The sequence below is a fragment of the Carassius gibelio genome, chromosome B16 (assembly GCF_023724105.1).
Source record: "Carassius gibelio isolate Cgi1373 ecotype wild population from Czech Republic chromosome B16, carGib1.2-hapl.c, whole genome shotgun sequence".
Taxonomy (NCBI): Eukaryota; Metazoa; Chordata; class Actinopteri; order Cypriniformes; family Cyprinidae; genus Carassius; species Carassius gibelio.
The window spans coordinates 8,859,994-8,872,638 of record NC_068411.1 but is presented as its reverse complement, the minus strand read 5'-3'; the positions used below and the strand labels follow the sequence as shown (position 1 = coordinate 8,872,638).

Here is a 12,645-nt window from a genome sequence, read left to right as displayed (position 1 = left end):
GCTTCCTTGACCCTGGCCGCTTCCCTTTCCTTGACCCTGGCCGCTTCCCTTTCCTTGACCCTGGCCCTTGCCGCTACCCTGGCCCTGACCACTTCCTTGACCCTGGCCGCTTCCCTGGCCCTGACCCTTGCCTTGGCCACTACCCTGGCCCTGACCACTTCCTTGACCCTGGCCCTGACCGCTTCCCTGACCATGGCCCTGACCCTGGCCGCTTCCCTGACCCTGGCCCTTTCCTTGGCCCTGGCCGCTTCCCTGGCCCTCACCCTTGCCGCTTCCTTGGCCCTGACCGCTTCCCTGGCCCTCACCCTTGCCGCTTCCTTGACCCTGGCCGCTTCCCTGACCCTGGCCGCTTCCCTGACCCTGGCCCTTGCCGCTACCCTGACCCTGGCCCTTACCTTGGCCACTACCCTGGCCCTGACCCTTACCTTGGCCACTACCCTGGCCCTGACCGCTTCCCTGGCCCTCACCCTTGCCGCTTCCCTGGCCCTGGCCCTTGCCTTGGCCACTACCCTGGCCCTGACCGCTTCCCTGGCCCTCACCCTTGCCGCTTCCCTGACCCTGGCCCTTGCCTTGGCCGCTACCTTGGCCACTTCCTTGGCCCTCACCCTTGCCGCTTCCCTGACCCTTTCCTTGGCCACTACCCTGGCCCTGACCGCTTCCCTGACCCTGGCCGCTTCCCTGACCCTGGCCCTTGCCTTGGCCGCTACCCTGTCCCTGGCCGCTTCCCTGGCCGCTTCCTTGACCCTGGCCGCTTCCCTGACCATGGCCCTGACCGCTTCCCTGACCCTGGCCCTTGCCGCTACCCTGGCCGCTTCCCTGACCCTGGCCTTGGCCACTACCCTGGCCCTTGCCGCTTCCCTGGCCGTTGCCTTGGCCGCTACCCTGGCCCTGACCACTTCCCTGGCCACTACCCTGGCCCTGGCCGCTTCCCTGACCCTGGCCTTGGCCACTACCCTGGCCCTTGCCGCTTCCCTGGCCGTTGCCTTGGCCTCTACCCTGGCCCTGACCGCTTCCCTGGCCGCTACCCTGGCCCTGGCCGCTTCCCTGACCATGGCCCTGACCGCTTCCCTGACCATGGCCCTTGCCGCTACCCTGGCCCTTGCCTTGGCAGCTTCCCTGACCCTGGCCGCTTCCCTGACCCTGGCCTTGGCCACTACCCTGGCCCTTGCCGCTTCCCTGGCCGTTGCCTTGGCCACTACCCTGGCCCTGACCACGTGGTTCACTGCATGCAAAGCCACCAGTGATCGGGCAACATTTCTGTGTGGCAGGACACTGGCCATCACGGAGACAGCCTTCAGCACGCTGTGGAATCATCTCCGGTAGGGGACATTGACCTGGCTTCACTGTGTGGACAAATGGTCAGCTTTAGTTTGTGCATATGGACTACATGCCACATCAATATACAGCACTCAAAGCTTGAATAGCAAATATTACCTACAAATTAAATTAAATTCCAAGTATTATTCCACTTCATTTTGTAGAAGACACCTTGTGTTTAAAACTACCCCAAATGATTAATTCAAACCTACTTTAGAGGACAGCAGAAGGCAAAGTTTCTGCTCAAACTTACATTGAATTCAACTCATTACTCTTGTGTGTGGACCCTTAGGGTCCATTATCATCAGTAACAAACTCACAGGAAACCGGTAGTACACAAACAGGCCCGCAGTCAAATTGACAGCATTTGTGTCCTCCAGGGCATTCTTCATCAGAAGAACATCCTCGACGGGATGGCACAACAGTCAGTGTCACTGGACAGAAACCACCCACTAGAGGATTCAAGAGGATCATTAGTGCCACATTTGTAAATCAGGGATTTCTCAATGGGCCTCAAACCTAAATACTAATTTTAGTTGTGTCAGTTTCAAGTCAAAAAGTTTTTAAAACCTACTACTAATTCAGAAACAGTTAGTTCCAAAAAAAAAAATAAATATTATTATTATTATTATTATTATTAATAAATGAAACCGATGCCGCATTTCCACCGAAATGACCCGGAACTTTCCCCTCCAGACCTGTTGCTTTCTGCGTTTGCACTGCAGTCAAAAGTACCAGGAGATTAGGCAAATAGTCTGGTGTTGTAGGTCTGTGCACATTTCTCAATATGAACTACGCAAATTTCAGACTTGCTTCCTTAGTAGTTCAGACTTTACGAGTTTGATTCGAAAGAGTGATCTCCCACGCACAGGACGGAGCAAATTCAATAATTTTGCAAAAAGTAGCATACTTTATACCGGTCCACTCGCCTTGGCTACTGAGACTTTACTCACTGTACAAGATGACATCATCAACACCAGCTTTCGTTTTAATTTAAATAACCGCAGAAATGTAGTTCAGGGAAAGGGTTACCAATGAGACTGCGGTCACTGGTAACATGAGCACGGAGCTCCGATGGATCACGTGGAGCTGACAATCCCCGAAATCAGCAAAGCATTTTTAAATAGGCCTGAAATACTTAAAACATCATAATTTCATGACACGATCAGTAACTTTCGGAAAGTTACTGAAAATAAGTGGTTGAGGAAAAAAAAAAAGCTGCTTGAACTCAACCAATCAGCACCAAAATCCCACCCCCAGAAGTTCTAGACCTTTGAAATGGCCCACAACATTGAAAAACGAGTACCACGCCAGCAGGGTCTTTCTGAGGGGTCTATGGTTTACCCTGAACTTTATTTAGATCCTGGTTCCTGCAGTAGAAACACATAGTAGCAGCCCAAAGTCCCTAGTTCCTGGGTAAAGTTCCAGCAGTGGAAACGCGGTTTTGTTTCTGCATTTCCTCTGGCTGTTTAGTGAAGTCAACAAATCTACTCACCTGTGGCTCGTCTTTGAATAGCATGAGTTATGCTCAAGTATCCGAACAGACATGATAAAACGGCAATCAACGAGAAACGCACTCGAGCAGTCATCCTCCTGACCTGCGATCTCGCAATAATCTCAGCCAGGAAATGTACTGAATTGATGCGTCAGGAGTAGAGGACGACAACAACAAACACAAAACTAAAACAAATATGTGTTAGTGCAGTATCACTGGAAAATGGGGTTTTAAAGATCCAAGGAAATCAGGTCAATTCTAACCCTGATCAAACTCACCTTATTCTAGTAATGTGAAATGCCTTGATTAGCTTGTTCAGGTGTGTTTGATTGGGCTTGGACGAGCTGAATGCTGCGTTCACGGAAGGCTATGTCATAATAATTAAGGTAGCCTAATTAAGAGTGAATGAATCTGCAGTGGTCAGGTGGTACAGTGGTCATGTTGTGGTACTAGGTGTATTTGACTTCATGCAGCGTGCACAGACCAAGCAGTGCGTGCCGCTTCTTCGTATTTTTAATTATCCAGAACAAAATATACAACATTAATGTATAAGAGTGTGCAAAACATTTATTCAGTAATCAACAACTGTGTTTTTGTGGAAAATTGTACAAGTCTTGTTTACAGTCTTCTCCAGACTGGTGCAGTAGGCTAAGTCTCTTCAAGAAAATTCATGAAATTTTGTTTGGACCCCGACCTTCTTCTAATGTATGTGAAATGTTAAAAAAAAATTATTAAAAGATGTGTAAGATCAATCTTTGTGTAGTCACAATGAAAAAAAAAAAAAATAGGCCTGTGACAGAATGACCTGTCCCTGTTGGTTAGCACAGCACTTACGATGTGGGTGCATACGCACGCCATTAGCACGCTGGTCTTCATACACGCAAACATATCCACTCCATTTCCATCCCCATAAGAATCCATACAGTACATATATACAAGTGCTTCTTAATGATTTAGAATGTTGTGGAAAAGTTAATTTATTTCAGTAATTCAACTCAAATTGTGAAACTTGTGTATTAAATAAATTCAGTGTACACAGACTGAAGTAGTTTTCTTTAGTCTTAAGTCTTTAGTTCTTTTAATTGTGATGATTTAGGCTAACATTTAACAAAAACCCACCAAATCACTATCTCAACAAATGAGAATAATGGAATTTGCCATACTATAAGCCGCACCTAAGAGCCTTAAAAAAAAAAAAAAAAAATTTGTTCGTGCGCCTGATAATTCGGTGCGCCTTATATGTGAGTTCCAATATCTGTAAAAATGTTGTGCGACTTTGGTAAGTGCTCTGCTTGATTGACTTTCGGACAATTTTCTGCTGACACAGGGACGTAATACACTCAAAAAAATGCTGGGTTGTTTTTTCAACTCAAATGCTGGGTTGAGACCGCTGCATAAGACTTGTTTTAACCCAAGTTTGGGTTGAAAATTGGTCTGGCTTTATAATTCAGCGGGGCTGGGTTGGGAACGCAGACGTGAAGGGGAGCACATACGTCACCTTAAGATCATACATCTCCCAGTATGAGCAGCTGCCATTTTCTCAGCGTGAAAGAAGAGAGAAGCGAGTGAGAGACATTATGGTAAGTAAAGATTAAAAATGTAAAATTATCGTATATTGTTTACCCGGTTGTATGAAAGGTGGAATGTTTTATGAAAGGGGGAAAAAAAGGAGTTTAACGTTATATAAAAAAATACATGGACGCGGTTTTCTCCTCAAACATGGAGGTAATTGTTAAAAGTATGTTTTGCCTGTAATATTTCAGACATGTCTAGCTCGTGTCTTCACTGTGTCAGCGCCGAGAGTTAAAGACAGAGAAGCTGTTTGTGTGAGGAGTCATAGACTGTGAGGATGAGGAGGAGGTGTTCTTCTGAAGAGAGGGACAGACAGGTTTAAGGAGAGTAAACTTCAGAAATCAGTCAAGTTATCTTTATTTTTACTAAGACTAAAATAATGTTTGTACTAAATTATGTTAAAACATGTATAAATGACTCATTCTTGATAAAAGGCAAAAGAGCTGTGTCATTTGAATAATGTACTTGTCGGGCTCGGGCTGAAACCTGTCGGGCTCGGGTCCTGTTGGGCCTAACTTTTATGGCCCAATTACAGCTCTAGTGTACATACATTACATACGCTGGCAACGATAAACCATGATGAGAGGGAACCCGGCATGTTTGATGGCAAAAGCTGTTCATAAGCTGTTGCCCAGCTGTTCAATTAAGACACAGAAGAAGAGGACTTTGATGGATTTGTGGGACAAGTTTGATTAAAAAATAATGTGAGTGTATTGTCAAATAGTAGAATAAATTTCAACTAAACTCACTGTTTTGCTTCCGTTACCTTTTTTTTTTCGTAGACTGTATAGCATTCGCCTTATAATACAGTGTGCCTCATGGTGCAGAAAATACATACTTTAAAAAAAATTAAAAAACACATTTAGTGAATTGTTGGCCTTCTGGAAAGTATGTTCATTTACTGTACATGTACTCAATACTTGGTAGGTTTTGCTTAAATTACTGCCTCAATTCAGTGTGGCATGGAGGTGATCAGTTTGTGGCACTGCTGAGGTGGTCTGGAAGCCTAAGTTTCTTTGACAATGGCTTTCAGTTCATCTGAATTGTTTGGTCTCTTGTTTCTCATCTTCCTCTTGACAATAGCCCACAGATTTTCTATGGACTTCAGGTCTGGTGAGTTTGCTAGCCAGTCAAGAACACCAACACCATGGTCATTTAACAAACTTCTGGTGCTTTTGGCAGTGTGGGAAGGTGACAAATCCTGCTGGAAAATGAATTCAGCATTTATTATCAGCAACAATTATTAATACATTTCACGCACTTGCCCTGCACCAGACTTTTGTGGATCATCTGCCATTAAATACAGTCGATTAATGACTAATATGAGGCAGGACAACAACTTACTGCATGATGGAGCCTAGAATATCCCTAAAATTCAAGATATGGGGCATAACACCCATTTGAGATTCTGTCTCATAATTACATCACATAGTTATGAAATATCACACGAGCTGTAGGCTAAGTGCAAGATCATCACACAAGTGCAAATGTGATACTCATCTTATTCAACAGTACATTAAGTAGTTAATATTGTGTTATTTTAGACACAATGTTGTCTGTTCTGCTAAATTTTGGCAACCAGAAGACAAAGACAAAGCAGAACTCTGAGCAACCCACAGCGGCATTTCATTTCTTAGTCCACGTTTTGAATGAATTTGGTGAACCATTTGTCGTGTGAACCACTGGACATAGTCGTGTTGGCTTTGAAGTGGCGCTGCACAGACCAATCGGTGTATAACAATAAAGTACCGCGAGAACGATCAACAAGAGCAGTAGCTTGCAGTCATGGGCGGAGTTGAAAATAGACATATCAAGCCGGACACTTTCTGCACCCGTTTGGTGACACTCACGTGGTGTTTGGATACTTTATCACAGATGAAATAAATTAAATGCAATGTTTGTAAAATACACAGACGTTTTAGAAAGGTTTTCATGAGCAACAGAAAACATTTTAGCTCAAAGGGTTAGTTCACCCAAAAATCTAAATTATGTCATTAATAACTCACCCTCATGTTGTTCCAAACCTGTAAGACCTCCATTTATCTTCAGAACACAGTTTAAGATATTTTAGATTTAGTCCGAGAGCTCTCAGTTCCTCCATTGAAACTGTGTGTACGGTCTACTGTCCATGTCCAGAAAGGTAAGAAAAACATCATCAAAGTAGTCCATGTGACATCAGAGGGTCAGTTAGAATATTTTGAAGCATCGAAAATACATTTTGGTCCAAAAATAGCAAAAACTATGACTTTATTCACCATTGTCTTCTCTTCCGTGCCTATTGTGAGAGGTTCGAGAGGGCTATTGTATCCGGTTCGTGAGCGAATCATTCGATGTAATCAGATCCTTTTGAACCAGTTCACCAAATCGAACTGAATTATTTTAAACGGTTCGCGTCTCCAATACGCATTAATCCACAAATGACTTAAGCTGTTAACTTGTTTAATGTGTCTGACACTCCCTCTGAGTTCAAACAAACCAATATCCCAGAGTAATTCATTTACTCAAACAGTACACTGACTGAACTGCTATGAAGAGAGAACTGAAGATGAAAACCGAGCCGAGCCAGATAATGAACAAAACATTGAGTCGTTCACGAGTCAAGAACCAGTTGCATCAGTTTTCGGATCACCAGTACTTCTTTCGGACAGTTTGATTCAATTAACCGGTTGAAGAAAATGGTTCACCAGTTCTTTTGCACTCATAACATTAGCACAGAATCAGTTCAGAATCAGTCACCAAAAGAATCAGTTCAGTTCAGATGCTCTGTGTGTCGGTCTGCTTCATGATGAATCACACATGGGCAGTATCATCATCTCCTCGGTTGTCGAATCGGATGTGTCTGACAGAAACGGTTCTTGACTTAAGTTAACAGCTTAAGTCATTTGTGGATTAATTCGTATTGGAGATGCGAACTGTTTAAAATGATTCAGTTCGATTGGTGAACTGGTTCAAAAAGATCTGGTTACATCGAATGATTCATTCGCGAACTGGATTTTTGCTATTTTTGGACCAAAATGTATTTTCGATGCTTCAACAAATTCTAACTGACCCTCTGATGTCACATGGACTACTTTGATGTTTTTCTTACCTTTCTGGACATGGACAGTAAACCGTGCACACAGTTTCAAAGGAGGGACTGAGAGTTCTCGGACTTAATCTAAAATATCTTAAATTGTGTTCTGAAGATAAACGGAGGTCTCACAGGTTCGGAACAACATTAGGTTGAGTTATTAATGAAATCATTTTGATTTTTGGGTTAACTTTCCCTTTAATACAGAGCCATATTTTTTAAGAATAAAGTTCAACATAATCATATAATATTTAAATACTAATACAGTGGAGTTATATATGCTTTTATCAGTGTTAAACTGGACTCAATACAACAGTGGGACTAAAGTAAAAAATCTTTTAGCGTTCTAAAAACACAGATTTGTTGCCATTATTGGAACTGAAAATGTTGAATAAAGTCCGAAACACACGTGATAGTGATCTGGCCAATCATTGCTGTGTCGTCATCAGCTCTCCTGCAGTCGTTCTATAGAAACAAGGTTTGTTTGAGATGCGCCTTGCCTCGCCTGAAATGTAGGCGAGAGTAGGTGGCTGCAGAAAGGGGAGGGGTCAAAAACGACCTTTGAAGTCGGACACTTCCTGAATCTTGCTGTTTTGTCATCTGCAAATATCAGCAATGGAGGTGATCCCGTTCACGTTTTTTATTTTATTTTTTTGCAGATGAAGTGGATGTAATCGAAATACCACTGTTTTGTCATCATTTGCATCAATTCCTTTGTTCTGCTGAACACAAAGGAGAAAATTTAGAAGAATGTTTGCAAACAAGCAGGTTTCAACCATTTCACATCCATAGTATTTTTTCCATACTAGGCAAGTCAAAGCTGTTCCCTTTCGAGGGAACTTCAAACTGCGTCCTCTAGGGGTCGCTTTGGGGAACACCTCGTCGTGACCCATGTCTGAAGCATACATTGAAAAAACACCAACTTGTTTGCCGGCGACAGCCTCCGACGTCACTACCGGCACTGAAAGAAACCGGTAAGAGCGATCTTTCTCTGTTCACCATGGCGACAACTAGCAAGCGTTTAGACAATGTGTGCATCCGTGTCTGTGTTATTTGACACCCGATGACACGCAATCATTTAGTCATTTGTTTGGTTGAAGAGCACGCACGTGATGTCTTTGAGGAGGCAATCTGCGTGCATTGTGAAAGTTTTTTCAATAGAAAAAGCTCCGCTCTGGTTCGTCTCTTTTCTGAAAAAAAAAAAAAGCAGCCATCTGCTTCCCGTGGTTCAGGACCTGTCGCTGCTGAGGCACGGAGGAGAGTGAGCTTGTGAGAATACAGGTGGATCTGTCTGAATGGTTTAAAGAGGGATTTTCCTTTTCACACTCGTAATGATGGTGGACGAGAGAGAGAGCCTCGGGAGGATGATGTTTTATCTTTAACACTTTCTGATACTGAGGTTAGTGCTTTGCTGGGTTTTTACCCAGGAAAAGCAGGAGATATTTGAGGATGGTGAACAAGCTGAGGCTGAGCCTTCTCAATTCTCCTGCCCTACATATGTAGAGCTGTAGAGGCTATTGAGCGTAAATGATCTTTTTGACCATGGCCCTCCAGCTAGAGGCAGGGTCCTTTTTTCTGATCAGGTAATTGAGCTGCGCTGCACCACGGATCTCTCTCCTTGCTACCAAGTAGGCCACATCCACCATGGGTGGGACTAAGGCGGCCATGGTGGCAGCAGAGAGACATCTGTGGATGAACCTGGCAAAGATCGGGAGGAAAGAAAAGGCTTTCTTCTTGATGCTTAGGTTTCGCCTTCTGAACATCTGAACTCATTAAGACAGTGATTTGAGTAGTTCGGGGATACGAAGGTGCGCTCTGCTGCTTTCAGATCTTTCGTTCCACGAAGGTCCAGGTCTGTGTCAACTCACGCTCCTCCCCCACCTGAGGGCAGGGGTTAGAGGAATCGTGGGTCACGAGGTGGTAAGCAGAACCTAAGGGGTGTGATCTAAATGAGGCAGCGTTCTTGTCCGAATCAGAGTGATACCGAGGAATCTACTCGTTCCCTTTGGGGATTTTTAACCCTCTGGAGTCTAAGTCTAATTATAAAAAATAATAAAAAAAATAGCCTCATAACGCGTATACGCGTTAATCAACTTCAGAGGGTTAACTTCTGCTTTTATTCTCCCCTTCCTAATTCCCCTGTAACCACCAGCTCTCCACCTGATCGAGGTTAGGTGGAAACCTCTCGCATAACAGGTTCCTATGCTGGACCTATAATGTTTTTTTTTTTATGGTTCTATGTTCATAGCAACCACCCTACTGATGGTCCAGACGAAAAGGAGGCGCCCCTTGAGCGGGGCTCCAGCGCAGGAGGATGGGTGAGTAAATGAGCTCACTTTCTGAAATCCACACTGTGGTAAGTTCGCACACTAGTGCTCTGCGTTCTTTCTAAAATCCTATATGGTGAGGGCTTCGCGCAGTTGCTTCATGCCCTTTCTTGAGTTGGTAAAAGACCCGTTCATCTTGGGCGCCACTCCACCTATGTATCCTCGGATACCTATCTATGTTGCTACTACAGAACTGTTGAGACAGCTCTTTCAGCAAGCTTATGCATAAGCTAGCGGTAGCCCCTTTGTGACAGGCAAGACTTGGTAGAAAATGCAAGGTTCTTAGCCGTATCCTTTTAAAGGAATCTTTCCTGATTCCAAGCCTTCAGCTCTACCCTGGGCCGAGACCTTAACAATTAAATTGGGTATGTAGCTTAGGCCTTTTGGCCGTAAGGGGTACTGTCACAGACAGCCGTCTAAACGTTCCAGGGGCAACTCCCATGGAAATGGTAGAGTTGGTACTTAGTGCTCGCCATGATTCTGGCCTGCACTCCCCTCAACATGGCGGCGTGGGTATACTGTTCCCCCAAGCGACCCCTAGAAAACACAGTTCGAAGTCCCCTCAAAAGGGAACTGTCTCCGGTTACGAATGTAACCATAGTTCTCTGAGTAGGGAACGAGACACTGCGTCCTCTAGCTCCCTGCCATGCTTCGGACAAGTGAATGACTTCGGAAGTGAATGACGTGCTCTCCCGGTGCTTGTGTTTATGTAAAAAAAATTATCAAATAAAATATTTCTTTCTGAACCTACTTTTTGTAATCTCTGTTTGATTGTCTGACGCTTTGCAAAAAAAAAAATACTCAAAATGATCTTTTCAGAGTAATTTCTCCAAATTAGATGTGTGATTTATTAGATCATGTAATTAATTAGATTAAACATTTTAATCACTTACCAGCCAAATACTTTTTTTTTCTTTGTTCTTGGGGTGTAGTTTTTTTTTTTCTTTTGTTTGTTTATTATATATATATGGGCTGGTAAGTGATTACAATTTTTTATCTACTTAATTATCATTGGTTTTTGGGTGAACCCGGTTCTGCCTGACAGCGGGCCTGCGAAGACCTATTGTCTCACTAGGCCTAAGTATATAACTAGAAATATAAATGTTTAAGAACCACTTATAAGCTGAACTACTAATTGGCAAAAATGCTTAATTTGACTTTTCAGGGACCTACTCTTTCCTGTGGATTACCTCTGACCTACTTTCTGTAAGATCTGAATTTATGTGCATTGAATTTTAGAATATTGAATGTGGTGTTCCAAATTTGTTCATTATCTTTAAAATTTGAAGCTGTATTTTTTAAAACTGGATATTTGGTGCAGTGTTGAGTACTCGAGACTCGGACTCGGTCTTGGACTCGGTCTCGAGACCGTATTTTAATGGTCTCGGTCTTGTCATGGACTCGTGTGCATTTTGACTCGGTATTGACTCGGACTCAAACATATTAGGAATCGGACTTATGCCCGAGTCCACTTGAGTCCCAATCAAAATATTTCATGATTATTCCTTATGTTAATGTTTATTTAAATTGATGTATGTTTGAGACATCCAATGACTGGTGATTTTCTTTTGACGTGAGACGTTAGGCCAGCGACAACATGGATGTGTGGCGCAAGCGTCTCAGCTACGTGGCGTGTCTGTTTTTAATTCGGCTCCCATGTTAACAGGTTAGATCTTGCAGACTGCCTGCGTGAGACGCGCGGAAAACCCGTGCATGCTAGAAATAGAACCGACGCCTATTTTTCACGCGACACGCTTGCATGTTGGAAGCGTTTCCAGGCAAAATATACTAGGAAAATATGTTTATATGTCATTTTGTACACAAATACATATTAATTCATGACATTTTGACATTTGAAAGTCATAAATTCAGATATAAATGTAATTTAAAAAATAAATTAATAATGAACGATTTTCAAATATTGCACCTGTCAAACATATCTATTGTGCCGTCAATACTGTTGACGGTGTCCTATCAGTAGGTGTGAAAAAAAAAAAAAAGTTGATATTGTTGTCATGAAGACAAGAGCCCGGTCTGTCGGCGGTCTCCCTCTATGTCACCTACAGCAGCAGCAGTGCGCCAAGCGCCGCTTGCAGGCACGCTTCTGGTGTGTAAACACAGAAAATGCGAAGCAGCCACCACGCTTCTAGCACGCAGCAGCCAGAGACGCCACGCAGCCAGTGTGTCACCGGCCTTAATTTACCCTCCTGCCATCCGCCTGTGGTGATCCCGCTTTCCAGGAAGCCACATTGCTACATTATTTCTCTCAACTGTGTTATTTTTACAAAGTATGACAAAATGGTCACAGAAAAAAAACAAATATCGTTTAATTAAATTATATAATGAATACAGACACAGACTGACTGTCTCAACACTAAACATCTCCCCCCCAAAACATGTCTGACAGAATGCATTGAACTTATATGGCATTTCATCCAGCTTTCTTCCCCTGGCACATACACACTTTTGCATGAAATTTTCCTGGAGAGTCAGTCGGCTCTTGTGTGTATGCCCTCCTTAACTAAAAAAAACTTGGACTAGTGTGTATTTTACCCTGCATTAAAACGCACCATCCAGGGAAATTAGCATTAGATTAGAAAGTGATAAAATGGTAACTGTTGTCAGTCCCCGCTTCCTCTGCACCAGTAGAGTGTTTTTAGTCGGGGTGGATTGATCATGAGACCACATCGTGCTTGGTTGGGTAGCAGGATGGTCTCCTCACTTATTTTTTTGAAAAGTAATTATGCCCATCTCTAATCTTCACAACATCTAAAGTGCACATAATCCAAGACATTGTAAGGATATTAGCAGTCATTAGTTAAGCTTCAAGGTTAAAAGTTATGTAAAAGCTGTTACAGTTGAAC

At 43.4% G+C, this 12,645-nt stretch overlaps 1 protein-coding gene across 38 annotated transcripts in view; it reads right to left on the bottom strand.

Moving 5' to 3' along the window:
* LOC127975442 (uncharacterized) overlaps positions 1–3,062 on the bottom strand; it is a 40,412-nt gene extending 37,350 nt beyond the window's left edge. For 18 of the 38 annotated variants that reach the window (XM_052579499.1, XM_052579521.1, XM_052579509.1 and 15 more), the window contains exons 1-3: positions 2,813–3,062; positions 1,638–1,769; positions 1,200–1,343 (exon numbers count right to left, since the gene is read on the bottom strand). In XM_052579499.1, the coding sequence (XP_052435459.1) occupies positions 1,200–1,343; positions 1,638–1,769; positions 2,813–2,906 (370 nt within the window). In that variant the 5' untranslated portion in view covers positions 2,907–3,062. Of the gene's footprint in view, positions 1–30; positions 738–1,199; positions 1,344–1,637; positions 1,770–2,812 lie in introns of all 38 variants that reach the window. The other 20 variants (XM_052579541.1, XM_052579515.1, XM_052579528.1 and 17 more) reach the window with 15 other exon arrangements.
* Between the last annotated feature and the right edge of the window lie 9,583 nt (positions 3,063–12,645).